Raw genomic sequence first — 25488 nt, 5'->3', positions numbered from 1 at the left:
TATTATCCAAACCCGCTACGACCTTTCATTGGGCCTGAGCATTCAACAACCAGCACCTAATTCGGTCCGTTGAGTGGTTCTCAATGGAGACTCCTTCCCGAATTAAGTAGTGCGGAATTGTTTTGCTGGCTTTGCCCTGTTTGGGACTCATCGAGTGGGCGTAGTCCCCGGAGGCTTGGGTACTTAATCATGGACCTCAACCGTAATTTGGCCAAATAAGCTCCAAAACATAACGAAATCGCTGAAGCTAGAGCTTTGATGGGGTTCTTATATTCCTTTAAACCAATAATCCATTTGTAAAATGAAATTTCCGCGAACCACATTCATTTGCGCACCAATTTTTTTTGAAGGGAACCTCAGCTGAATCCCAGCCGAAACTCTCGTTTAGGTAAATGTTCTGCACAAAGGTCGCCTTATGTTTTAGTTAGCACGGTAATCTAGATTTTACAGTATACTTTCTCGAATAAAACTACTCGAAAGTTTGCTAAAGACTCTTCGACAGCCCCTCTTGTGGCTCATGTTTTACTTGGACCCAAAATGCACTAAACTCGCGAAATACACTCATCTGCACTGAAGTTAGAGTTCGATCAGTGCTGCGACTCTTATAGACCAGCTATTGAAGGAGGGCAAACTCACCACTTTTGGATTCACTAGTGGAGATGGAGTAACTCGCACAGCATCCTCCTAAATTCGGCAATAAACCGTCTATTTAAGTCCTAGCTTTACGCTTATTCAACGGTGACTACTTAATGTATAGACTTGCTGATAGGATGGAATGAGCCCATTGCTAAGGTTACAGCTGATTTTACCACACGATAAAGTCATTCTGCCTGTTGTTTATTGATCCAGCAGCGCATGGTCAAGCAGAAGAGCATCTACGGATCCAAAGGGCGAAGTAGGTCATCAAACCACCGTCGCCTCCAGCGAACGACCAACGCAACCAATCGTGCGCGAGTCTTCTTCCAGAAATAATCGTCCAGGTTGAGATAGCTTGTATGTCGTCGCGCAGTAATGTGTCGACCGATGTCAACAGTACTTCCGTCAGAGCAGAAGTAAAGACTGAACTAAAGCTCGGAAAATCGGACGAACAGGTTCCACAACTACACCTTGCTCAGTTGTCCAGACCCTCTAGCTTCGACTGAAAAAAATGGGTAACCAAACATTCATCAGCTGAAGGGATGCGTACACATAATTGATGATTCCAGGGTCAATCGTAAACATGTAGATCATTGAATCCGCTTCTCGAACCCCCGTAGAGCCAGTAGATGCAGGGGAAGAGTAGTGGTTCTTCCTATACAGGAACAGTGAGTCCCCAGTTTTCTTGTTTTCTCAGCCATGTGTATTAGCCTATGTTACACACGAGTAAAAAGCCAATGCGGCTTTCACCTGATACGATACTCTTTATAGGGTTGAAAACACGAGAGATTCATTTGAGTCTCACGTTAACACCATCTCAGTTTATGAATGATTGCCTTCGCACAGCCCTACTTCGTCGAATTCGTGGGTTCGCACCGCAATGGCAAGAAAAATGATGAGCCTCTCGGTTCACAAATTCTTACCTTCCCTCCGATGGATACTGGTAGAAACTAGTGAGTGAAACGAGAATTAAATTGCAGTTTGCACAGGCCTAGTTGTCCATGGCCTGTACTGACCAGCTTCCATCCTTTTCCTTTCTGAATTTCATGCACATTATCACAGTATGTCCCTCCATATAAATGAAAGCCTGTAATTCACCCAAATTCATTTTCTGAGCATTTACAAGTTGAAAAAGCGAGTGTGGTTAATGTACGTAAGCGGGAGATGGGAGGGGCAACACAGTTAACCCCGTTTGTCGGAATGGGGCCAAGTAACAGTCGTTTTCTGGAGGAAACAGACACAGCAAACTTCGCAGTGTGATCTAGACATGAACGACAAAAGAGTGAGGTCAGGAGGGCCTAGTAGTCTGGACCTCGACTAACAACTTCTTTGCACGTTGGTCGAAGTAGGATAGTGTGTTCCCACTGAGCTGTGTACGATCCTCGCTGATCACAAAGAGGAGGGTAGGGATCAACGACTCCCACATCACATAGGTTTTTCAGAGCCATAAGATACTTTGTTTCACCTAGTCGATCCAACCAGCGACGACAAAAGGCTAACGTGCCAAAGTTGCGGTCGATCACGCTGAGTAACTGCTTGGACCGGGATATCCTGATAACAGAATAAAAGCAAAACAGATAAACGCAAGAAACTCCCAAAAGTCGGTCTACGAGGCCAACTAAATCGCATGAACAACACACTGAGTGCGAAACAGAAAACGGTAAGAATAATTGAGGGTGAAGTGTAAGCTATTAGTGGCAATCAACGGGTGAATGGTTCTCAAAAACACAAGGCTTCAGAATTTTTGACGAATTTGACAGTGCTGTACATCGTGAAAATGATATGAGATTTAGCGAGCACAACACATCAGTGAAGTTTCTGGATCTATATTGGCTCTCTGGAGAGTCTAGGGATACAGACAGTCTGGAACAAAGAGCATGTCTTATATGAACGATTCGGCAAGGGCTGTTTGCAAGATGCAAGCGAGCTACCCAAATGCTTATCAGAAAGCTCCTCATTTTCTACTCAGGATATCTGTGGTAAAGGTTTCGCGTCAAGAAAGACTGCTGTAAGGAAGTAGTACCGGAAGCTGAATGAAGCAACGTTTACTTGCAGCTATTTTGGCCGGTATCTGACGTTACTTAGCTCTTCACAGTCGAGAAGTCAGTGGCATTACTCTGAATGAAACTTCTTACTCCAGTCCTCAGTGGAAAAATTAGATGAAGCCGTTCATGTAAAGTAGACGTCCAAGTCGCATGGAACCGCGACCCAAACGGATTTGCAAGTTAACAGCGGTCAGACCGCTGAGCGCTCGCGCATAGCTGGACAACCATGGATGATTTGAGCATAATCGAAGGTGGTGTTGTGGGAAAGCCCCGGACACCGATGTAGACCAGAAGAGAAAACAACGCGTAGAGGCTTGCTTCACATCATCAGTCAGTCCAAACATGATGGCATAAAAATAAATGCCACTCCCAACTACTTGTTTGCCATCTAAGTGTCGACGCCATTCATGTGTATTACCGTACCTCCCTCCTTGAAGCGCGATGCCGATGTTCCCGACGGTCGGCCATTAGCAAATCGTGAGGGTGGTAGTGGGTAACTTGTTGTTTCCCATTGACCAGAGCGCCAATGGTACTGTCGCCCGCAGAATAACAGCATTTCAGACAAGTTCTGATAAGGTAATGAAGCGAATGCATCTGTTCCAAAAGCTTACGATTGGCAGCTAGGCCAATCCTAGCCTAATCCTACTGAGGCGTACGCCACTACATCTTGCGTTTGTCCATATGGTCCTGGCCGTACTGGTAACACTACCCATCTTCCCAGTGGTCCGCTTGTTGTGCGGTAGCAGAACACGTGTCTCCAAGTTCTTGTATCCCGAGTTAGAGCTCAACTCCTTAGCTGACTGTAAATAGGCTGTTCGAGGATGCGGGTGTCCGTCGTTCGTCGCATATGGCCTAAACAGCCGAGCTGATTTTGCGTCAGGTTGCACTCGCTTCTACTACAATTTGCTTTTCGAAGAGATCTGTCTGTACACTCGACCCGGATAATTTTGCGTGAACATTTCTCGAAAATGTCACCTGCCCAGGTTTCGTTGCTGTATAGAAGTAAAGGCAGCACAACAATCAGATACAATACTCTCGATATTAAGGCACAAAAACGGTCACAGGCTGTGGTGTCGTTAGTTATCAAGCGTTGGGTAGGGAGATGCTGTACTACCAAGGTAGCAGACACAGGTACAACACGCCATCCACACCATTCAGTCGAATGCTGCGTTCTGTGTTGAATCTCTTACGCTGATAGAAAAAAAATAGGATTTTTAGAATTATCTCCATTTAAATTCTTGCAATGGCGAAAATTCCCAGCACAGAAGGCTGTCAAATATGAGTCGAACAAAGCTGAAGTAAGGACGAAACACTAATTCAATCCTCTACCAAATCGAAGCTCGGAAGAGCGCCACAACCCGGGCTTTTACCTTAGTATGGAAGGTTTTGATGAGGTCTCCAAATCTGCCCGGACAACCAAGCTGTTATGGGATGATCCATAGTGCCTCTATGTCGACTATATCGAAGTGCCGCTGAATTTCACAACCAATCCATCGAATGGTTGCTTCCGTTCCAACGTTCTCCTATTTGTCATACGGTACGGAGTGCCAGTCTTACTTCAACAACCTCGAAATCCACACTGGTCTTCGGGGGCGTTTCCCTCTATGGTGCCAGCTAGTAGTTGACTGAAGGGGATATCAGTTAAACTTTTGCCCATTATGAGTCAGCAGAGGTTTTGTTCAGTTTTTCCGCTCACCGAAAAGTAGTGGTTTCAGCTGCTAGAGCTTCGTTCGCGAATGATAAAGGGAATAAGGGAATGAGGGTCACGCGTTGTAGGCGGTAGCTCAACCTGTGCTTTGACGGCAAATAAAACTGTTTGTCCAGTGTGACAGGAAGTGAAGGCTATCTAGTGAAGGTGATAGCTTTGATGCAAGACCACCATTGGCTGCATGACACAGCCATATTTGTCAGGGTCACCAACCATTGGTTTGGCTCGTCCCGAAGTCCCCACCCAGAAAGACGGCAATTATCAACGCGAAGGCTTTCATGCTCATTTACCCAGTTATGAATTGGCCGGCACTGGATTGTCTCCATCCTGTACCAGAATGGGTGAGGAGGGCTCTGTGACGCAAACGGTCCTCTGACATACGAAGTGTACGGCCCAACCAGCGTAACCTGTGGAGTGTGAACAGCTGATCTATCGAGGGAGAGTGGACTTTCCCGAAATCCATCTGGCTTACCTCAGCGTTAATGACCTGATGTTCTCACCAGACCAGCGCAATGTTTCGGAGGCACCAATGATCCAAAACAGAGTCTCCGAAGATCTTCCGCACATAGCGGCCACATCTCTGATTAATAAATTAGGAGGAATCGGACGACGGAAGTGTACACTCTACCCCTGACAGTTAAGCTGATGCCATGTGTGCGCCATAAATGCCAAATTTTAGCAAACGCTGAAATTCGGGAAATGAGTTCACCTCCGGTCAGTCCGCCGGGATTTATGCAGCTACCAAGGTAGGTGAATTTTCCCACCACGTCGGTCGGTTCCCCCTATCTAATCTTGCAGTAGCACTTTACACTCTGCAGGTGCGAAGTGCACATCGAACTGTGCAGAAGAATTCTTGATTATTGGAAATAGATTGAAGCAGTTGAATCTCTTCTATCGAATCGTTTTAAAAAGTTAACATCCCGAGGTTTATTGCTCGATATTCTGATTAATCCACTCCTGAAGGTTACCTAAACGGTGAGCAATAAATGTAGGCATACTAGCGTTATGTTACTCCACCAAAATGCAATCAAACTAGATGATTTATGCAAGGCCTGATTAATCCGGCCTCATTCGCCCTGAATTGCGTGCGGGTATTGTAAGAGCGGCAACCTGGCAGTTCAACTTAGGAACGTTATTTACTTAGGTATCATAATACTGAGGGGCAGGACGAGAAAAAACGTGCTCTCAAGGTTCCACGTCAAGGTCCAGACAGCAAATAGCGGAAGACAAATGATATCGACCATTATAAACGAATAGTCACCTTAAAGGGACGTGCCCAGCGTGGAAATTCTTCATATAATGAGAGACTTCCTCTCCATCGTTCACGTATCCCCGTCCCGTACTGCCAAAGGTCTCGATAGCATAGTATTCGTTTTCCTAGAAGTAGAAGAGAAATCCACTGTTAAACGAGAACCGAAGATAAGAAACAGGTATGTGTTCGAGTGAGGTACAGGCAATTGAGTACCAAGTTAGTGGTCGAATGCCTTTCGGAGTATTCAAAACTGACATACCAAACCCTCATGATGCGGGGCTGGAGAGTGAAACAGCTTGAGCATAGAAATTCTCATTCCGTCCTTAAGTTGTACAACGCATTACGAAGATCTGAAATATGCATACCGTGTAAGCATTTCGGCCATTCAATTAACAATGAAACAGATTAGCGATCCTAGCTCCAGATGGTTAAGTGGTTGGGGCGCGTACCTGCCGGAAGGTCCGTGGTTCTCGATCACTTAAGCAACCTGCCGACATCTCCGCCCTCGTAATTCCTTCTGGTCACACGACAGCTATGTACCGAAGGGGTGGCATAGCTGACCGATCATTATTAACACTGACTAGATCACTAATAACACCATACGTTATAGTATATAATACGCGCACTATTACTAGGTTAATAGAATAGAACACCTTTGATGAAGGCACCGAATACTCAAAAATTGAGGAATGACTCCGAGATTATATGTGGGATCTTTTTCCGTAACTGAAACCAGCCTATGTCAAAAATTTCAATCATTGTGCACAATTGTTTCATCCATATTTGGAATCATCAGCAATGTGCAACTCACGAAACTCCGGTGGATTCGAACCTGAGACGTAGCTGAACACCCAAGTGTTCAACCACGGCCCGCTGATCAGTGATGGACTCGCGCTTAGATAGGATACAGCGCCACTCATCGTTCAACCACCGAAGGATTGATTGACCGGTTCCTCGAAAGACGACTTCTTAGCGGAAGTTTCATCAGTCGTGTGAATTATTCTGAGCTACCTAGATCGTCGGTTCCTGAATCTCCCCAGAGCACCAACAATCCAAGATGATAGAGATTCAAATACGGCTTTTTTCCTCGACGAAACACCTTAATAAGACTCCGAAGTGTCTCACTGACGGGATTTCTCTTAGGGAAAGGTGACCAGTGAGAACCGTAACGCAAGTTTTGTGTATTGATGAACCGGAGTGGAGTCTAAATCAGGCTGTTTCCTAACCTCTTTCATGGCATAAGGTACAGGTTTTCCATCTTGCCTGAAGTGAATGCCCCGGAATTCAATACTCTTACATACCCGTGAAACCAGTCAAGTGGAAATCACGATGGTCATCCCCCATGATACAGTACATTAGGAACTGGTGACTCGCTCACCTAGTTGAGCTCGAGGAGAAAACGGTAAAAAAAAAGGCTGTCAGTTACCTCAATACGTTTCCAAACTAGTGAGTGACTGTACGGTGGAAGGAGCACTTTAAGATCAGGTGTGGGATCAGAGTTTTTCCAGGGTGACATAGCAACACAGAACGCCGATAATATAGTCCTCCTAGGTTCAGTATTCTCCCAATTGCGAGCAATGTTGGAGTTTTTAGGAACAAAGACAGGCCTTTAAGGAACGCACTTTATACTTGAAAATTGCAAATTCATGCTATGAGACTGGATTGGGAATATTCTAACTTTACAGACCAGGAAACCTGCACGAGACTATCGATAGGTTCACCTGCTTGGGAACCGCAGTTTTTTTTTCTCCTGTTTTCTGCAAAGCGCATTGTGTCAGTTGTGGCAGTGGAGACCGTCCTTGGGTTAGTAGCAATTTTCTCGCCTAAACATGAGAACGATGAGAGAAAAAGCAACTCTGTTCACAAGACGACTTTTTCCAGTTACAAACGGATAATTTTCAGCCATTCCACAGACAGAACGGAACGGTCGCTAAACTACAAACTTACCTCCATTCGTGTTTGCTCACCACCTCGTACAATAGGAACTGTTTTGCCCGCATGGATTTGATATGGTCCCAACGAATGTCCGTTCAAATTACGGATTGGTTTGACTATAAAGATGGAAAGTTAGAAAAATAAGCACAAGGCTAACAAATCATGCAGAGGTTCGATTTTTGGATGTAAACTACAATAAAGTTCAAAATACTATTGTATATTAAATCTTATTATTACTATTGTTATTATTGGGGGTTACCTCAATCTGTAATTGCGGTAGTGTGGGACACCAGGTGATGCTCCCGGTCTAAGGGTTTGCAATTCCAGTGATTAGGTACATGAAGATCCCAAAATACCACCAACATTTCCACTAGGTTAGTTCAGGAAAAACCCACGCTAGTTCCAGCAACTAAATTCGACGTTCCAGAACAGTTCACTTCAGTTGTTTGACAGTGAAGTATGCACGTGAATGTTCCACGCAGTGTGTAAGATAAGGTGTGATAGTATGCAAATGAAATTAGCAAGAAATGACGGAATAAAAATTATACGAATCAAATAAACTCGATGTGTTATTGGAGGACATATGACAGTGCTACACCAGTAAGTTTCTCACTATTAGTAGTGGGCTGTTAATCCACCGGTACCAAGCGATTGCTGTCGCGCATCACGGAAACAGCCCAACCTATCAATCAATGTCATCGACAAAATGGGATAAATAGGGCTAGTACCGAGTTTTCACCTTCAAAAACTCCAGTAACTGGCGCATAGGACCTTGTAAGGCAATGGCCCAAGGTTCCGGATGCACGACAGGTTCATGGATGGGAATAATTGGTGAGGGGTAGGTACACGCTCAAAGCAAGTGCTCAGATTTAGGGACATCTGTTAGTGATAATAAACCCTAATCAACATCAGCGAAACCAACATAACAGTAGTGACTAGTACTGCTGGTTTCGAAACCAGCTTCAAGCATTCGAACTGCGAAACAACACTGCGGGAGCAAGCTAGAGAGTCAATCTAAGGATATAGGGTTTGCCACTTCTCAGAGGCCACACTAACCCAGCATCTGAGTACTACTCATCTTGGTTTATTGTACGGAACATTGAACAGAGCCACTCTCTTCCCTGATAATCCGACATTGCCCGTACTGTATGACGATTATCATATCGGTCTGTTTCTCATCGGCTTTGGCTCATGAGGTTTCCCCTCTTTTCCCTCCCACCCATTTTCGGAGAAACAATACCTCGCGATACTTCGACAGTGTGCACGCCACACGACTGACAACTTTGTGTATCTGAGAGGTGGTCTACATGACTCCTATACAGCTGCAACTATAGTTCTTCAGATTCCTCTTAAATGCCCTCACTTTTGCACCGCTTCCAATCAGTTACGCCTTGTTGTCATAATGAGCGGCACCCCTCTCCTTCTATAAATCGATCAAACCATTCCGTTTCTTTTATCTTCACCTTTACCCACTGCCTCCGATCACAGACCGATAGGTAATAATTGCTCGAAGTTCCACTTAGCTTCATTTTTCGTGTTATGAATGCTTGTCCTAACCTTACGGCTCAGCTCTCACCAACGCTTCCAAAGCTTTGGTGTCAAAAACACAAAATCGAGAGTTCAGGAATCACACACAAATGATGATGAAAGAAAAAATCCGCTGGTTGGGTTGTTTTCGAAATGATCAGGAAATAACACCACTGCGGTCAGCAGTACACAGTTCCTTACCTTGATATGTGTTCCCATTCAACTCTACCTCATACGATTCCATGGTTTCCTGAATGGCCGCGCCAACATCACATAAACGGACATCAATACCGGCTGCCTGTAAAGATGAAATTAGTGGTCAACTAAAGCTGAGTCAATGGATAAACGCTATACGCCCTGCGGTTGCTGTTGCTAGGTGCAGAGCGTCATGGGAACAAGCAGAGGAAGTAGGATATTTGCCTCAAGCATGGTCTGACAAAGCTTGCGAATGTAAAAGTCTCTTCGTGCAAAACAAGGTGACATGGGTAATGGATTTACACACTCAAGTATCCCTCCCGCAAACCTTATCGAACATATTAGCGACAGCTAAGACCACAATGAGGCGTGACTGTGATTTGTGGCTGACGAGACTAAGTACTGCACAGATCTAGTTGCGGGTCAAATCATCTGAATCAATGCTACTCCGTTTCCGATTTCAAAATGTTCGATCCGCTTCGTCCATTGATGAACGGGAAGAAGAAACAGCAAGAAAACACGTAAATAAAGTTGGAACTTCACACACTCAAGGTTAGGACGCGGTATCCTGCCTCGGAAATAAGAATGGTGGGCATCAGTTGGGCGTTCACTAGCGGAACTCGCGTACGACTTAGTCATGCCCAAGGAGAGTCTGCCAACAAACTTGGTGACTTGATCTCCAACACAGCCCACTTTCATCACCACCGGTAACAACTGTACTGCACAGATCTAGTTGCGGGTCAAATCATCTGAATCAATGCTACTCCGTTTCCGATTTCAAAATGTTCGATCCGCTTCGTCCATTGATGAACGGGAAGAAGAAACAGCAAGAAAACACGTAAATAAAGTTGGAACTTCACACACTCAAGGTTAGGACGCGGTATCCTGCCTCGGAAATAAGAATGGTGGGCATCAGTTGGGCGTTCACTAGCGGAACTCGCGTACGACTTAGTCATGCCCAAGGAGAGTCTGCCAACAAACTTGGTGACTTGATCTCCAACACAGCCCACTTTCATCACCACCGGTAACAACTGCGGTTTAATTAGTCCAACAAAGCTGTAGATGTGTGGACCACGCCCTCCTAACAAGGTCGTTATTTCAGGGGTTGCAATAGCAAAAAAACTAGCCCCTAGTGCTGAGAAAATGTCAAACAAACCGTATCTAAGCAGGCCACGCTTGTGCCAGAAACATTAAACATCTGGCTCTCTCAAACAGCTGGGTTATGAATGTCTCAACCAATTATTTAGCATGAAAACACATAGGTAAGAATCTGCAGCAAACCACCCAGACCTCACCATCATCACTGACGATAGCAACATCAGTGCTGACACTGATGCTTCACTGCCGTACCACCTGAACCCAATAGAAATTATATCCGTCCATCCTGGAAAAGGTCTTTTCAGTTTAACCATGTATTTGAACCCTGGTAGCTCGGGTGACTGCTTCGGTTGTCGCTCAATTTCTGATGGCTTACAGTCTCAACCTAACCGGAAGTTGTACGTCAACACCGGTGTGGTCGCATTCTAGTCGACCAATGACGAAAATATGGTCTAAACATCTACTGAAAAGAAAACACTTGTAAGACGGCGAAATGGATTTCTAGTGGGGGGTCAGGCTCACCTTTATCCCGGTATTAGTGGCATCTTTCACCGCTTCCACCAGTTTGTCGTACTTTGGATTGAAATGTACAGTGAACGCACAGTCAATTATTCTGCCTGATGAATAAAAAGTAGGTATACCTGTATAGATCACCACAAGAGAAGACCAAGGAAGAAGTCAAGTATCTAACTAGCAGGCTACAAAAACAAGGTGGGAGAAAGGATCAGGATTATAACACTATGTATTGAAACTGGTAATGTGCTATTTTGGTAGATCGGACGCATTCGTTGGTAATGGATCAGGTGGCTGCTGGTCTGTTCACCGACCCTGAAAACTGACTTGCAGATGCCCCCCAAGGAGGCATCTTTAGTGTGTGCGCTACTTCAACCGCCAAGCTCGGCGAACAGATCAACAGGTACCTGATCAACTACTAAAATTGGAACTGAGAAGGCACTCGAAAAATAGTATCCGGACATTGTGAGTATGCTCCTACAGGGTTTGATTTTCTACTACCGCTGACAAAATAAACAAAACAGGAGGACGAAAGACCTGGATAAACTTAGTGACACTCAACTTTCAGAATGAGGTCACTCCTCTTTTTGTCCATTCCACAAAAAGGGTTTCTTTGCACCAGTGCTTTCCACAGTAAGTTAATGTAAATGAGGGATCAGGACAAGCTTTGAGTGAACCTCCCGTTTAGTGTCCTTCAACTGAATGTGCAGTGCCAAGATAGCCTCACGATTCAGCTGGGCTGATGTTCAAGATATCCCAGCAGTGTTCCCCGTAAGCATTGTGGTCAGATTGACTGAGATCCGCCAGCAACTTAATATAGAAATGAGTCACAGAACACCTATGTGTTCAATATGGTAAAAGAGTGAAAACGATGGCTGAATTCCCCAGAAACCCTGTTCTTAGAAATACGTTAGCACCTACAACCGGCAATGGTATTGCGATGTGTGATGACGATTCTTGGAATGCTGCCGGCTAACGACAACCCGAACAGGTAGCACTAGTGTGAATAGCAGCTTGAAACTAACGCAGCCAGCACTTTGATGAATACAATGCCCAAAAGAGATATAACAAGGGAAGAGATCCTGCATATCACACTGGGCTGTATTATCCGTGAACAATCAAAGCCTGATGGCCAAGCTATTGGTTTTCCCGCATCGAGTCGCAGTGGTTTTGTTTGAAAGAGTTGGTAAATCATGAAAATGCAAAGTCAAGTTACGAGTAAAATGGACGAAGACACACGCCTACACAAGCCATATATCTCCGGCTTACTTAACAGATGCTCTGTTAAGCACCGAGAACGCTTGTGCACCTAAACTTTACACGGCTACGATTCCGCTCAATGGATTAGACGTTAACATCTACCAACCCCATTAGTGAGCTCCATGCGCAGCAGCCCACACGTTCACATGGACAAGATGGCAGAGGTTTAGTTGAAGGGGGCCCTGTTAACCGTAAAAACATGAAGCCTAAATACACGCAGTATTGATAGGGGTAAGAAAGACGCTCCTTCCGAGGCGTCTTCTGGTCCATGTTACGTGCACTCGTAATTCAGACTTTTTTTCAAGTTTTTCATAAATTGGCATCGATCTGAACAAATGGTCATAAAGAGTTTGGCATGCACGGGTATGGAGAATGAATTCACTCAAAGATGTAAAACGCGTGAACAACAGACCACCATACCATTGACATGAACACCAAAATCAACTTTGCAGACATCATCGTAGCTAAGAACCGTTGTGTCCCCAGCGTTTGGCGTATAATGCGCAGCAACATGATTTAGAGAACAACCGGTAGGGAATGCCAAGCCAGCCTGCAAGCCACGTTCCTTGATGAGCGCACGACTAGTACGTTCCAACTCCTCACAAAGCTCAATCATGGTGACTCCCGGACGGAGCCACTTCTTGATGTGCGCACGCGTTTGTCTATGAACTTCAGCGCCTTCTCTGAACTCCTGATACGTCTCCAGATGAGCTCGGTCCCGAGCCTTGCACTCCTCAGAAGTGGTACGATTTATGGCCATTCGACTGAAGGTAACAGATGGCATTATTTGCTCGATAAGTGGGCTTAACGGTGAGACATATGAAGTGAACATATCAAAATGACCGATGTTCAGTGGTCTACTGACTTAACACTATGTCCAACTGATAATGTTATAACCGAAAACGTCAGCTAAAATGCCGTCTACCCTAACTAGGAAAATGAATATCCAAAGTAGTGAGCACGAAAAAGGTCAAGAGATGGAAATCAATCACACAGACATGAAAAGTATGCAGATCGCAATGATCTCAGTAGTCTGTTTACTGACAATTGAAGGACTGACAAAATTGACACTAAGCTAGATCGTTTCGAAAATGATGTCTACGTTGGAAGCAAGCTTGTGCCTACTGTGAATAGTCATGTGCCTATATGGCGTCACAATGTAGAAAAACCGGAAACGTGAATTTTGCAACACCTTTGTAGGAAGAGGAAATTGCTCCTTGGGGATACCTATAGTTTTTGTTGGAAATCGGGAAGTGGCTTCTCAAAAGGCATCATTCGGAAGCAAGACTCCATGGGACTGGAGTAGAGCAGTTATAATTGGGAGGGTGACTTTGCTCTGTCAGAAGCAAGAGTACACGGGACGCAAGTGCTGTAGCTGAAATGAGTGCTCCCTGGCTGTCTTCCGGGTTCCTGCTGCGCACCTCTGGTAATGTAGAAGCCACTGAAGCTGGATATGCCGGCGTGAGTAATGTATTGAGCGACCGAACAGAAGCGTCTCTAGTTGATTGGATACCAGTGATGGCCGCCTCTGCGCGATTAGTTTAGCAACGTCCGTGAGAGAAGTTCGATGAAGTGAGGTCTATCGTACCCTGTTGATTGTGTCTGCTTACTCCCCAACGGACTGTAGTTCTGAATCTGCCAAAGACAGTTTCAATGGCGCTCTAGGTACAACGGGCTAAAAGCTCAGACATCGTTGTGGTTGGTGGTGACATGAACACCGAAGTACATGGATTAAGCGCTGCTGAGGCTGGTCGTCTTGGTTCGTATACGAGACGCATAGGCAACGGCGAATCTACTTTAGATGTGTGTCGATCACAAACTGTTCCTTTGCAGTACCAATTTCTGAAACAGCGGAAATTGCCTGGTAGCGTGGTGCCCACCAACGAACTAGTCCTGAATACAACTAGACAACTTCGCCATCAGTTACCGGTGGCGAGGGTCGACAACTACCTGCCACTCCTTCTGAAATACCGGTGTGAACTCCGACAATGCACAAGTGCGTTGCTGCTTTTCAGGCCAACGCTAAACAGGTACACCTCGCTCATCCACCGTGAACCTTGTGGATTCCGGAAATCAAAAGAACCTATCAGAACATGCTACACAAAAACTTCCTGGTGGTCCTATATTGGATATCAATGACCACTGAGGACAGCTATATAAAGTGCAACTCAAAACTGAGTGTCGGTGCCGACCGAGAAGCTTGGTGAACCAGAAAGGTTGAAAAAATGGAAAAGGTAAGAATGCTGGAAACATCCGCCAACTGTTGCGATTGGTTCGTCTGACCTGTCCACAGAAGCCTCTTACTAGGGACTAGAATGGTATCCCAAAAACGACCACTTTCGGACTGTTTGGCACAGTATTTCGAACAACCATTCAGTTGGACACTTGATACCTCCAACCCGGACTTCCGGCCCTGAACAGAAAGGCAGATCATCATTGTCAGCTGTGAGCACCGCGGACTTGTCGTATACTGGTTGCGCTGGAACATGCATGGCACCTTCATCTGCAAAAATGCCGATGAAACTGCATTTTCAGCTGAAAAACGCTGCTTTGTTGTCAGGTCCCGGAAACAAGGACTTTGGTCGACGACCCCAATCGTCCTCCTGTCTAGGTCTGAGCGCCCTGGAAGTATCCTAGTCCATGTACGACAGTGATACTTGCAACTAACAACACTATCATGCCACATCGGCTGTCACGTAGTGTCGCCAACCGGGTCGCCTTACTTGCTGCGTACAGTAGGGCAGGCAAGCGATAACATGCTACCGCCTACGCCTCTCTTCGTACACTTTCATGTATTCCCCTTTCTACCCCCCCCCCTACCCTACCCTTCTACCCAAATATAAAAACTCTCTCCACAGGTCAGTGCTAGGACTGACCTCTTTCTTCGCCGTGCATCACGCTCAGCTACAGGTTTTGTGTCCGACTTCAGGACAAGCCTTAAACATGTCGACGTCTGTTTTAAAACCCACAGAAAATCAGCTTACTTAGATGCCTTTAATGTTTGTCTACTGAAGAAAGTAGGATAACAATGAGCTCTTGCACGTACGCTGGACTCCCTCTGCATCGACGTATGATCTCTGTCAGAAACAAGAGCACACGGGACGCAAGTGCTGTAATTGAAATGAGTGCTCCCTGGCTGTCTTCCGGGTTCCTGCTGCGCACCTCTGGTAATGCAGAAGCCACTGAAGCTGGATATGCCGGCGTGAGTAATGTATTGAGCGACCGAACAGAAGCGTCTCTAGTTGATTGGATACCAGTGATGGCCGCCTCTGCGCGATTAGTTTAGCAACGTCCGTGAGAGAAGTTCGATGAAGTGAGGTCTATCGTACCCTGTTGATTGTGTCTGCTTACTCCCCAACGGACTGTAGTTCTGAATCTGCCAAAGACAGTTTCAATGGCGCTCTAGGTACAACGGGCTAAAAGCTCAGACATCGTTGTGGTTGGTGGTGACATGAACACCGAAGTACATGGATTAAGCGCTGCTGAGGCTGGTCGTCTTGGTTCGTATACGAGACGCATAGGCAACGGCGAATCTACTTTAGATGTGTGTCGATCACAAACTGTTCCTTTGCAGTACCAATTTCTGAAACAGCGGAAATTGCCTGGTAGCGTGGTGCCCACTGGCCTTCTTAGACTGCATGACACATACGGTTGGGGGGAGACTAAAGACCACGGTGTATGAGAAGCCAACCGACACTGGGGCAATTTCGAACTACCCATCTGCCCATCCGAAGTCGGTGTTCGCCAGTATTGCCTCATCAATGTTTAGGCGTGTAAGAGCCCTGTGCACAGGAGAAGCTGATCGGACAGCGGCCCAAATTGAGGTAGAGAACAAACTTCGGGGTAGTGGATATCCAGCTAGTTTGATTAGGCGTCAAATGCGAAAAGTGTTGGTACCGGTATCGAAACCCAACAAGGAATTGATCGGGACAGCTGTTATTCCATATAAACCAGGGACATCGGAGGTAATTCGAGGAATGCTAAACACGGCTAATATAAGAGTAGCCTTCCAGAGGAGGAACACTCTGCACTGGTGCAATTGAAGGATTGCCTCTCGGTAAACAGAACCAGGGACTGTGTCCAAAAAATTAAGTGTAATGACCGCACCAAGGTCTATATAGGACAGACGGCCAGGGAACTACACATCAGATTCGGAGAGCATGGTAGAAAAATAAACAGGCCGCCGAGAAACGCAGATGCATATCAAGCGTTAATGAAAGACTCGGCGATTGCGGAACACGCACTCGACACGGGACACAAAATAGCTTTAGAAAATGTTGAGGTTTTGAGGTGAGGACTACGGTCCACATCACACAGGCTGATCGCTGAGGCGGTAGAAATCGCCAAGCACCCCAACGTTAACAGAATGGGAGGCGTGGAACTGGCTAGCGTGTGGAGAACGGTCTTGGGTCGCTCGAGCTGACACGTGCTGGTGTGCGGTTATCATCCGAAATTCGCTTGACCTCAACCCCCCTCAAACTAAATTGTCGGAGCACTCACAACCCCACAAAGACCAGGGAAAATCTAACAGCGGCACCCGAGGTGAATCATCAAGTGAAGCACCTTGAATTGGAAGATTAAGGAACGAAAAGCGATCGGAACTAATTTGGCCTCCATCCAACCCATCAATTCTAGATTTTGGCACTTAACACCACAGGTGACGCAGGTTCACAAAAGCTGCTCTCCCAATCCGGATATATCATTTTTAATTTGGAACCCCTCCAACCCATCAATTCTAGATTTTGGCACTTAACACCACAGGTGACGCAGGTTCACAAAAGCTGCTCTCCCAATCCGGATGAAAATATCATTTTTCGCCAGACCACCAGGACTGATACAGCTGCCCAGGTAAACAGATTTATCGACTACCTCTATTGGTTCATCCGCATGAGGCTACGGTTCGAGCCCACCCGGTCTTGCAGTACCACTTTACACTTTGCAGGTCGTGAACCTCTTTCAGACCCAGAAGTGTCCGATTGTGTATATCAACTGAAGCGTCATCGCGCTCTTTATCCTGACAACCCTCCATGGCATTATTCAAGGATGGCGGTGTGTTCCTCAGTCAATGCCTGTTTAGACAACATGGGTCTATCTGGGGGAAAGAAACCGTTCCAGATAACTGGGATGAGTCGACAATAGTGCCCATTTTCAAAAAGGGTACTCACAGTAGATATGGTAACCACATAGGTGTCAGCTTGACCCCGTTGTAACAAGGCTTCTGGTGTCAATGAGTCTTCGCCGTCTTATGGCGGCACGTGAATCCTTGACCCATGAGGATCAAGTGGGATTTCGACCGGTACAGGCTGCGTAGACCGCACCTTCCGTCAGCTTTTAGAGAAATACCACGCATACGGACGAGCGACAATCTCGATGTTCCTTGACTTCAATGGTGCGTTCGGTCCCGTCGATCAACTAGTGCTTTTAACCACACCTACTCAACAGGATATGACTTAGAAGTTTGTGAACATCATCTCACACACTTCTGGGTGTGTGAGAATGTATAATGAGGGCTCCAAAAGCTTCACTACAAAAAGTGGTCTCCGACAACGATGTCCACACATTCCGTTCTTGTTCATTTTCGTCATCGACGAACTAACGAGGGGAAAGCTCGAAGGTCTGGAAAACCCAAGCTATTAAATCGTTACTTGTGAGAACCTTATCGATGTGGAATGCGCAAACATCGTCTTCATCTTTGAAGACGAAAGTGAAGCTAAAGGTCTGTTGAATAAACTGACCACCATCATACCATCTTTCAGCATGCGTCAAACACCTTCAAAGCGCAGTCAGGCTTCATAACGTGCAGTCTCGGAACAAATCCCTCACAGAAAAAGGAAAATTGCTGAAGGTTGTGGGGAATTTTATATACCTCGGTGGTTGTATTAGCTCTAAAGAAAGTGTCTACAGAAGTTTGTGTACGAAACTCACGTCTGCACAGTTGCGTCATTTGTGGCGTCCAGAAGGTGCATCACTTGGTCCCAAGAGTCACGTATGCTAGGCCGCAACCGACAACTCCCAAAAACTAACAATAGTGGCCTACGTTGACTTGAAAGACTATCGGTAATCGAACCCTATAGCAGTGTTTATGGGGTAAAGGTACTCTCATAAGTCTCTGACCCTCACCCCTCAAATCGCTGTACGCCAGCTATTGTGAATGTGTGGTCTATTATGAGCTCCAGTGTGAGTTCACGACACTCAGTGTTGCCACGCAACTTCGCAATCGGCATTATCACAGAAAACTCGCTCCCAGTCTACCGATGTCCGTGGGACGGAAGTGCTTGCACGACATTTGCTCACATATACCGAGTGCAAGGATGACACCTATTTTCCGATCCGATTGCCTAGTAATGCAGACAATATCATATAAACCTAATAATTCTGCCTCACGGTCTGGTATGCGCTTCACATTCGAAGCGTGGAGTGCTGCTGCAAAACTGGTTACAACCAAACACAAACCTTATCCTTGCGGATGAGCCAATTGAGGCAGTCATCGCCACCATCATCATCTTCACCGATGGCACAACCGACAGCGATGCTCCGCTGCGAAACAACTATAATTTAGCTGGATGTATTTGAAGAAAAAGGAACAAATAGACGGACAGGGTATTCATTGCTGACGTACCACTATTACTCCCAGATGCCTACAACTCGAGAGCCCCCTTAAGAATATCTGGATAGATGTTGACAACAACAAAGCAACTGAGACCGAGTAGCAGCAAGATCTTGAGGCACCTCTGACCGTTCAGTGGGGATCACGCGAACTCCATCCTGTAAGCCGGGTGACACCGACAATATTCAGGTTTTCCGTGATCAATTTTATATCCTTTCAGGCCAAAAGCTGGCCACCTCTCTATTTGCGCGAATGAGAACTAGGCACAGTAAACAGAACGCCTTCCAGCAAACGATGACCAATGCATGACCACTGGCGATCACCGACTACAAAATCAAACATACCGGTCAACTAAGACCAATGGGCCTTATCACCGTTGGCTGGGACAGTTCGCTTATCCAAGATGGAGTCAAACAGATCAGACAAGTATTGACTGAGTACTTAATCCCATCTTTGAGCAATGCGGTTGGGAGCTCATTCAGACCAGGAGCTTGGAAGAACCTGAGAGAACACCCGCAGACACAAACCTCCAACACCGTAAGAGATTCTAGTTTCGCCATCCAGGGTTCTAATGCAGTTCGATAATCCAAATAAGTAGCAACTTGTGGCCACGAGACCCAGTAGTTAAGCCGCCCTTATCGAAAATCGTCGCACTAGTTTGATCCTTGATCACATCGACCACAGGCGGTTTCCTGAGACCGACCGAAACAATCAAAATCACGGGATTCCCGGCACTCTTCGTCCCTCCCATTTCTTTGACCGTCTTTTTTGTAAATCAGATTTCATGATCGGCGCGCAAACTGAGTTCCACTTGAGGTCTAATAATTCGTCGAACTGAATTATGTTCTGGACCACGGGTACAGAGAAGGGCATTTGACTATCTAAACTGTGATTCAAACAATGCAAAGGTAATGGCACCGACTCGCCATTAAATTTTTCCAACTAACAGCCGATCCTTAGTACCGCTTTACGCACTGGTTGAACGAATTCCCAGATATTCCCGGCTGTAATAGCTTCCATCATTTCCAGAGCCCTATGATTCCATCAAGTTGTTCTGTCCGAAAGCCGACCATGCTTCAGCTGACGTCTAATGGTACTTTTGGTTGGATTATGCTTAGCGTCCGAAGGAAGCTCGATTCGGGAAGCGACAGTGATTGTTCAGAAATCCACAGCTATTTGGCGAGACTTCAAAGATTACCGCATGAAGAATTTCCTGTCCTATCAAAGGCGGTGCTTACCCCATCCTAGTTACGGCTGACATCTCCAACGAATATGGCTAGTTTTATAACATTGCTTTACTTTTAGGTCAGGTTTTTAACAGCTAAACGAAGGGTCTTTTCCTTCGGATTCCTAGGAAACCTATTGAAGATTTAAACCAGGGAACATGATCCAGGTCGACAGTCACGGTGACCAACGGCGAATCATTCAATACTGTCCAACTACTTTTAAAACCAGAGTCTGGTGCTGTTCAAAAGGCACCTACAGTGCGAAGCATTAGGACTAAGGCAGTAATGGCTCACACCCTGCGTCCTTCGGTCAGGCCGGCTCTCTGCGGGCGATCGTGTAAGACTTTTGTGTCATTCGCCCAGGGAAGAGTCCCCCAAGAAAACACCAACGGAATGCTCACCGCGGTTTACATTACTGAGTCAGAGGCTAGGGGCAGGGTTTCTGAACAAAACTCCATATCCCCTAACTAAGTCAAGGGCTTAAAGTAGGTACCATAACCAAACCCCATTCTTCGCTCTGGGCAACAGGGAGGTATCATTTGCCATTGCAGCTCTTCGCACACAGTCCTCCTCCATGCCCATCGAATGACTCGGTCCGATCAACCCATCTGCGGATCCCTTAGACATTGTTCCGCTTAAGAAAAAAACAGGCCAAAATAGTCACTTACTACCCTCAAAAGAGCAGCCTTCACTGTCCATACCCCGTGTCAAATAGAGCAACAGGCATCTCTTGCTGAAATCTTACTTCCCTTTCCGTCTATAGATGTTGTCGCCGAAACACGCATAAAAGACCCCACTTCGGTCGTGCACCTCAAGCCACCCAGGGCGAGCTCAAGTATCCCAAATATTCAAACATTTCAAATATTCTTCGGATAACCAATGTTCCTGATGGAATGGCTTGCGGTGTCTACGGTGTGGGCATTGCACTCACTGGAATGGATCTTTGTACACAGTCGTCCATGCGCTGCGTGGTTGTCCAGTTCGATTCGGATCAACGCAGGTCGACGCGTTATTAGCATACACCCCGATCTGCAGTTCTGAAACTGGGAAGATTCCTGAAAACCTAATGATCAGAAGTCCCAAGAATACAGAGAAAGCTGGTGGATTTATACGGCCCAAAGGATGGAGGCTTCTCCTGAAAGCCCTATTTCAGCTGCTTCGATCAACTGGCCGAAACAGAACAAGTATCAGCGAATCAACAAGCAAAAAAGAAGAAACGGCAATTCACTCACAGATAGGATGAACACTTCAAAAAACAGTTCAGCTGGCCTATTTCAACACAATTGTTAGAACCCAGTGGGCCTGAATGGAACATCGACACCAGCCTATCCTCAACGACAGAAATCCAGTGTGAGGTGTCATTCCTTTAATGCGACGAGACTCCTGGCTCGGATGGCCTGCACCTCGCATTCTTCAAAAAAGGCTGTAGGGTTCTGGCGAATAGTCTAACGACCGTACCGCAGGAAATTTGGAACGAAAACAGACTACTGGAATGGTGCTCCCCAAACGACAGCCCAGCCTTCAAAAACAGCGAAAGTCACCGTGGCATTAGTCTGGTGGCCGTGGCAACAAGAGGATCTATGGTATTATCTTGTACAGGCTGTTCGATTATCGGAGGTTCGTGAGAATCAGGCTAAGCTTCGCCCTAGCCATACATTCCCTTAGAGGTAGGTTCTTGAATATTGTCACTCTTCCAAACTTCCCACGTTAGTCGCTTTTCTTAATCTGGAAGCTGCTTTTGACTCTGTCGACCGTCGAAACTTTGGCGGTGTCTGGCGATCAAGGATGTTGCTTCCAGACTCATAACCCTTATGAGGGTACTGTATTCGAACTTCTGTTGGCTGGTACGCGTATACGGTAAGCTTCCACCAACGTCCACCACTTCAGCGGTGTACAACAACGCAGCCCTCTTCTACCTTTGCTCGCCAACTTTGTTAATGATGTGCTGCTTGTAACTCTTGCCTGGTTCCGAAACCGCGGGGATCGAAGTGCTCTCCGGACGTTCGCTTACATACACTGGGTATACGGTCTGCATTGCTCTTCTTGGTACAGATCCAGTTTAAATAACCAAAACAATTTGATCGCACGGTTTGGCATGGGTCTCACACCTGCAGAGTGTAAAGTGCTGTTACAAGACTAGGTATGACCAAACCCAAGCCTCATTCTTGCAAACAAGAGAATCTGCGAGGCAGATCAATTTTTTTACCCGAGAAGTTGTAGAAGTTCCGATGGACAGGCTGAGGACGAAAATGCTTGTCGAGTTGGGAAGCCACGGTAGCTTTTGCCAATCGTCGACACTCATGACCCTGGCGTGACGTCAGTTTGTCTATCAATGGCACAGCATACATTGTGCTTAGCAAGAAAAGCTGCAAGATACAGCTATAATGGATACTGACAGCCTCCCTATTATCAGTTCCAGGCAACCCGGAGTGTTCCCGGTAAATAGGCTTTCCTCCCTTCAGTCTCTTCTCAAAATAAGGATTTGTAGACTGGACATAAGGCAGAGAAGCACGGGCATTAAGTACTACTGTTGTACAGCCAACTACGATGCTATTTGGCGTCTCCGGTCAGCCGTCGTGAAGGGACTGGACTTTCCCGAAGTGTGACGGTTCGTGTGCCTTCGCAACCCACCGGTCTATATTCAGGGGTGTCCGTGAGAGACCTGCAGTCTCTCACACCAGCTCCGTCAATGGTGAGAATTCTGGCAGTCTCTCGACACTTCAAGTTGTTCAAAGATAGCGAAGTCCTCATTCATAGCTTATCCGGTCTGTTTGCGAGCATTCGTAAGAAGGAGGTTGGTCCAGACAACCGGGGACAGTCGAAGATAGTGTCAATTTTCAACAAAATGCTCATGTGGTAACCACAGGGGGATCAGATTGACCCTGGCTGTAACGAGACTTGGCGTCACTTGTACTTCGTCGCATTACGGTGCTCATGAAACACTGACTCGAGAGCAGCAAGCAGGATTCTGGCCAGGTAAGGGTTGCGTCGATTAAATCTTCACACCTCATCAGGCACTATAAAAAGCCATACCCATAAACAACCCGCATGGAATTCCAAGGCGCATTCAACTCGATTGACCGGCTTGTACTCCATGACAAGCCTGATTATCAAGGAATATCCAGGAAGTTGGTGAACACAAGTATTCTCAGACTTCCGGACGTGTGAAAGTATACAGAGCTATCCAAAAGCTTGTCCTTTCAGGGGGGGGGGCAATCCCTCGAACGCTGAAAGGTTTTCAAGACGCCGGTATTTAAATAATCTCTGACGAAAATTTTGTCGATCTGAAATATGTGGACGAGATCGTTTTCGCCTTCGGAAAGAAGGCTCAGGTTCTTGGATGAACTGACCAAAGTCATCCCGTCCTTTGGCATGCACTTTGCAAGGCCATACTCGTGGACATGGTCAGAGAACACCACTTACAATCCCGGGGGAGGAACTCGAAGTTGTCGATCGTTTTAGGTATCTTGGAAGTCGTATTAATTCGAATGGTAGTGTGAAAGATGAAGTGCACGAATCTGCAATGCTCGGGTCGTGTTTGTTAATTTGACACACTTATGGTGTCAAAGCGGTATATCACTGAATCTCGGAAGACGTGTGTATCGGGTTACGGTACAGGCTGTTTTGTTGTATGGCCTGTTCGGATAGTGGAAATGAGACGTCTTTAGGCTTTCGAAAACTGTAGTCTCAGGGCCATAGCCTGTGTAAGTTTGTGTCAGCAAATCCGTAACGGGGCACTTAGAAAGTGAGCGTTCGGTTGTGCAACGGGGACTTCCACTGAAGTGTCCAACACTAGAAGTTGCATTGGTTAGGATATGCATTCTGTATGTCGAAGCATCAATTGGCGAAGAGATTGCTGTTTTCCGCAATCGATTCAGAGACAGAAGGATATGACAGAAGGGTATGAAAGGGACTACGAAGTGTTTGAGTGCCGTTAGTGCGAATCGCCTTCCAGGATGTGGACCACGTGATCTTCACTGCGCCTGTTTGGGGACGCTGCAAGATATGGCCGCTAATCAATATCAACTATGCTCTTGTTATCAGTTTCTATCCAGATTACATGAATTAATGTGGAGGTGTAGGCACCTCGGCATGATGGTGGCAGGCTAGCATTAGGTCCATTCCCTGTCCACTTTTGTTCTGCACAATAGGGCCTTCAAATAAATCATGGATGTAAGGCAGCGAAGCGTAAGTGTTGAGCACTGATGTTATGCTGTTGACGATGACGATGGCTGCCCGTCATTCAGAGTTCCAAGCCACATCTCATATCTGAGTGATCAGCGCTTACTAGCTAATGCTATTGAGTGCCAATGCGCTTCCTGACACCTAAAATTATTGAATATCGTGATGTCAATGGGCGATAACATGCGTTCTGGGGAGTCGAAACAACCTACATTAACGCTGCTCACGCTTATTTTTAGCTCAAAGGTAAAGTGAACTCAATTAAGTATAGCCACATTAACTTCTGTATTCTACGGTTGGCGTATCAGAGCACATGATCAAATATTTCGCAAACTAAACGTCCCTCTAAATCTCACAAAGCCTTTCCGGTTGTGAAAGACTTCCTGAATACTTCAGTGACTCAATCGGGCACTATCTACCCCGGCAGCAAACTCTGCTGACAGGTTGCATAAATGAGGGAACTATAGAAACCTTTAAAACATACTGTCCTCAGCCTGTCAATCATATAATACGAGGAAAGCAAATTTTTGCGAATCTTTTGTATTCTATGATTTCACCAAAGCAACCTTTCTATGCTTAGCTGTCTGAAGGTAGCACAAGGGATGAGATGTTGCCAGTTCGTCCAAGCCCAGACACAGGAATTCGGGATGCATGTTCGAATTACGGAACTCCGGGTCGGTAAATTCGCACTTTAACCACTGAGCCATCTCGTCCCTATTCCACGGGTAAGCACAAAACTCACCCGTCTGCGTCCGGCGGATATTCGAGTATCTCACCAACTGGATAATCACGGTCAGGAAACAGATCACATATGGGAATTGAAGGAGGGTAAGTCTGCTTCATTCCACACGGGACCTCCCCATTCGTGTCCCCTTTGTTGCCGGGCTTCTTTTTCTTCTTCTTCTGAGTCCCGCTGAGCTCAGATCCTGCAGGTAGTTCTCTCTGCATTGGCTCTTTGTGCTCGTCTTCAACGACATTTGAGCTACCATCAATACCTATAAAATGGTATGACTGAATGATATGAACAGACAAACGCATGCCATTCAGTTTTTGGGTTTTCTTCTTCCTTTTCTTCTTCGAAGTCTTGTCAGGACAAACATCTATCTTGTCCATATCCTTTTGCAGATTCAGTTTGGTCTCTATCTCAACACCCAGGAGTGCATCCTCGGCATCGGAATCCGATTTTGTGACGGCACCACTCATTTTGACAACCGCGCTCGCATTTAACAACGTCCTTCCGACCAAGTGACCTTCAGCGCACACGGCAATGTGTCACAAGGCCAGCTGCCGTTCAGTTTTTGCAC

The 25488-nt window shown here is 46.2% G+C and overlaps 1 protein-coding gene across 1 annotated transcript; it reads right to left on the bottom strand.

Moving 5' to 3' along the window:
- Nucleotides 1-1733: 1733 nt before the first annotated feature.
- On the bottom strand, nt 1734-25430 carry T265_04050 (hypothetical protein; the record flags this gene model as incomplete). The annotated part of the gene is made up of 7 exons (XM_009168685.1): nt 1734-2187; nt 5651-5766; nt 7589-7692; nt 9305-9401; nt 10919-11013; nt 12590-12933; nt 24927-25430. The coding sequence occupies 7 exons, from the start codon at nt 25385-25387 to the stop codon at nt 1935-1937; spliced, it is 1470 nt and encodes a 489-aa protein (XP_009166949.1).
- Between the last annotated feature and the right edge of the window lie 58 nt (nt 25431-25488).

Source organism: Opisthorchis viverrini, assembly GCF_000715545.1.
Source record: "Opisthorchis viverrini unplaced genomic scaffold opera_v5_63, whole genome shotgun sequence".
Taxonomy (NCBI): domain Eukaryota; kingdom Metazoa; phylum Platyhelminthes; class Trematoda; order Opisthorchiida; family Opisthorchiidae; genus Opisthorchis; species Opisthorchis viverrini.
Note: the sequence above shows the minus strand (reverse complement) of the source record. Positions and strands in the feature narration are given on the sequence as shown.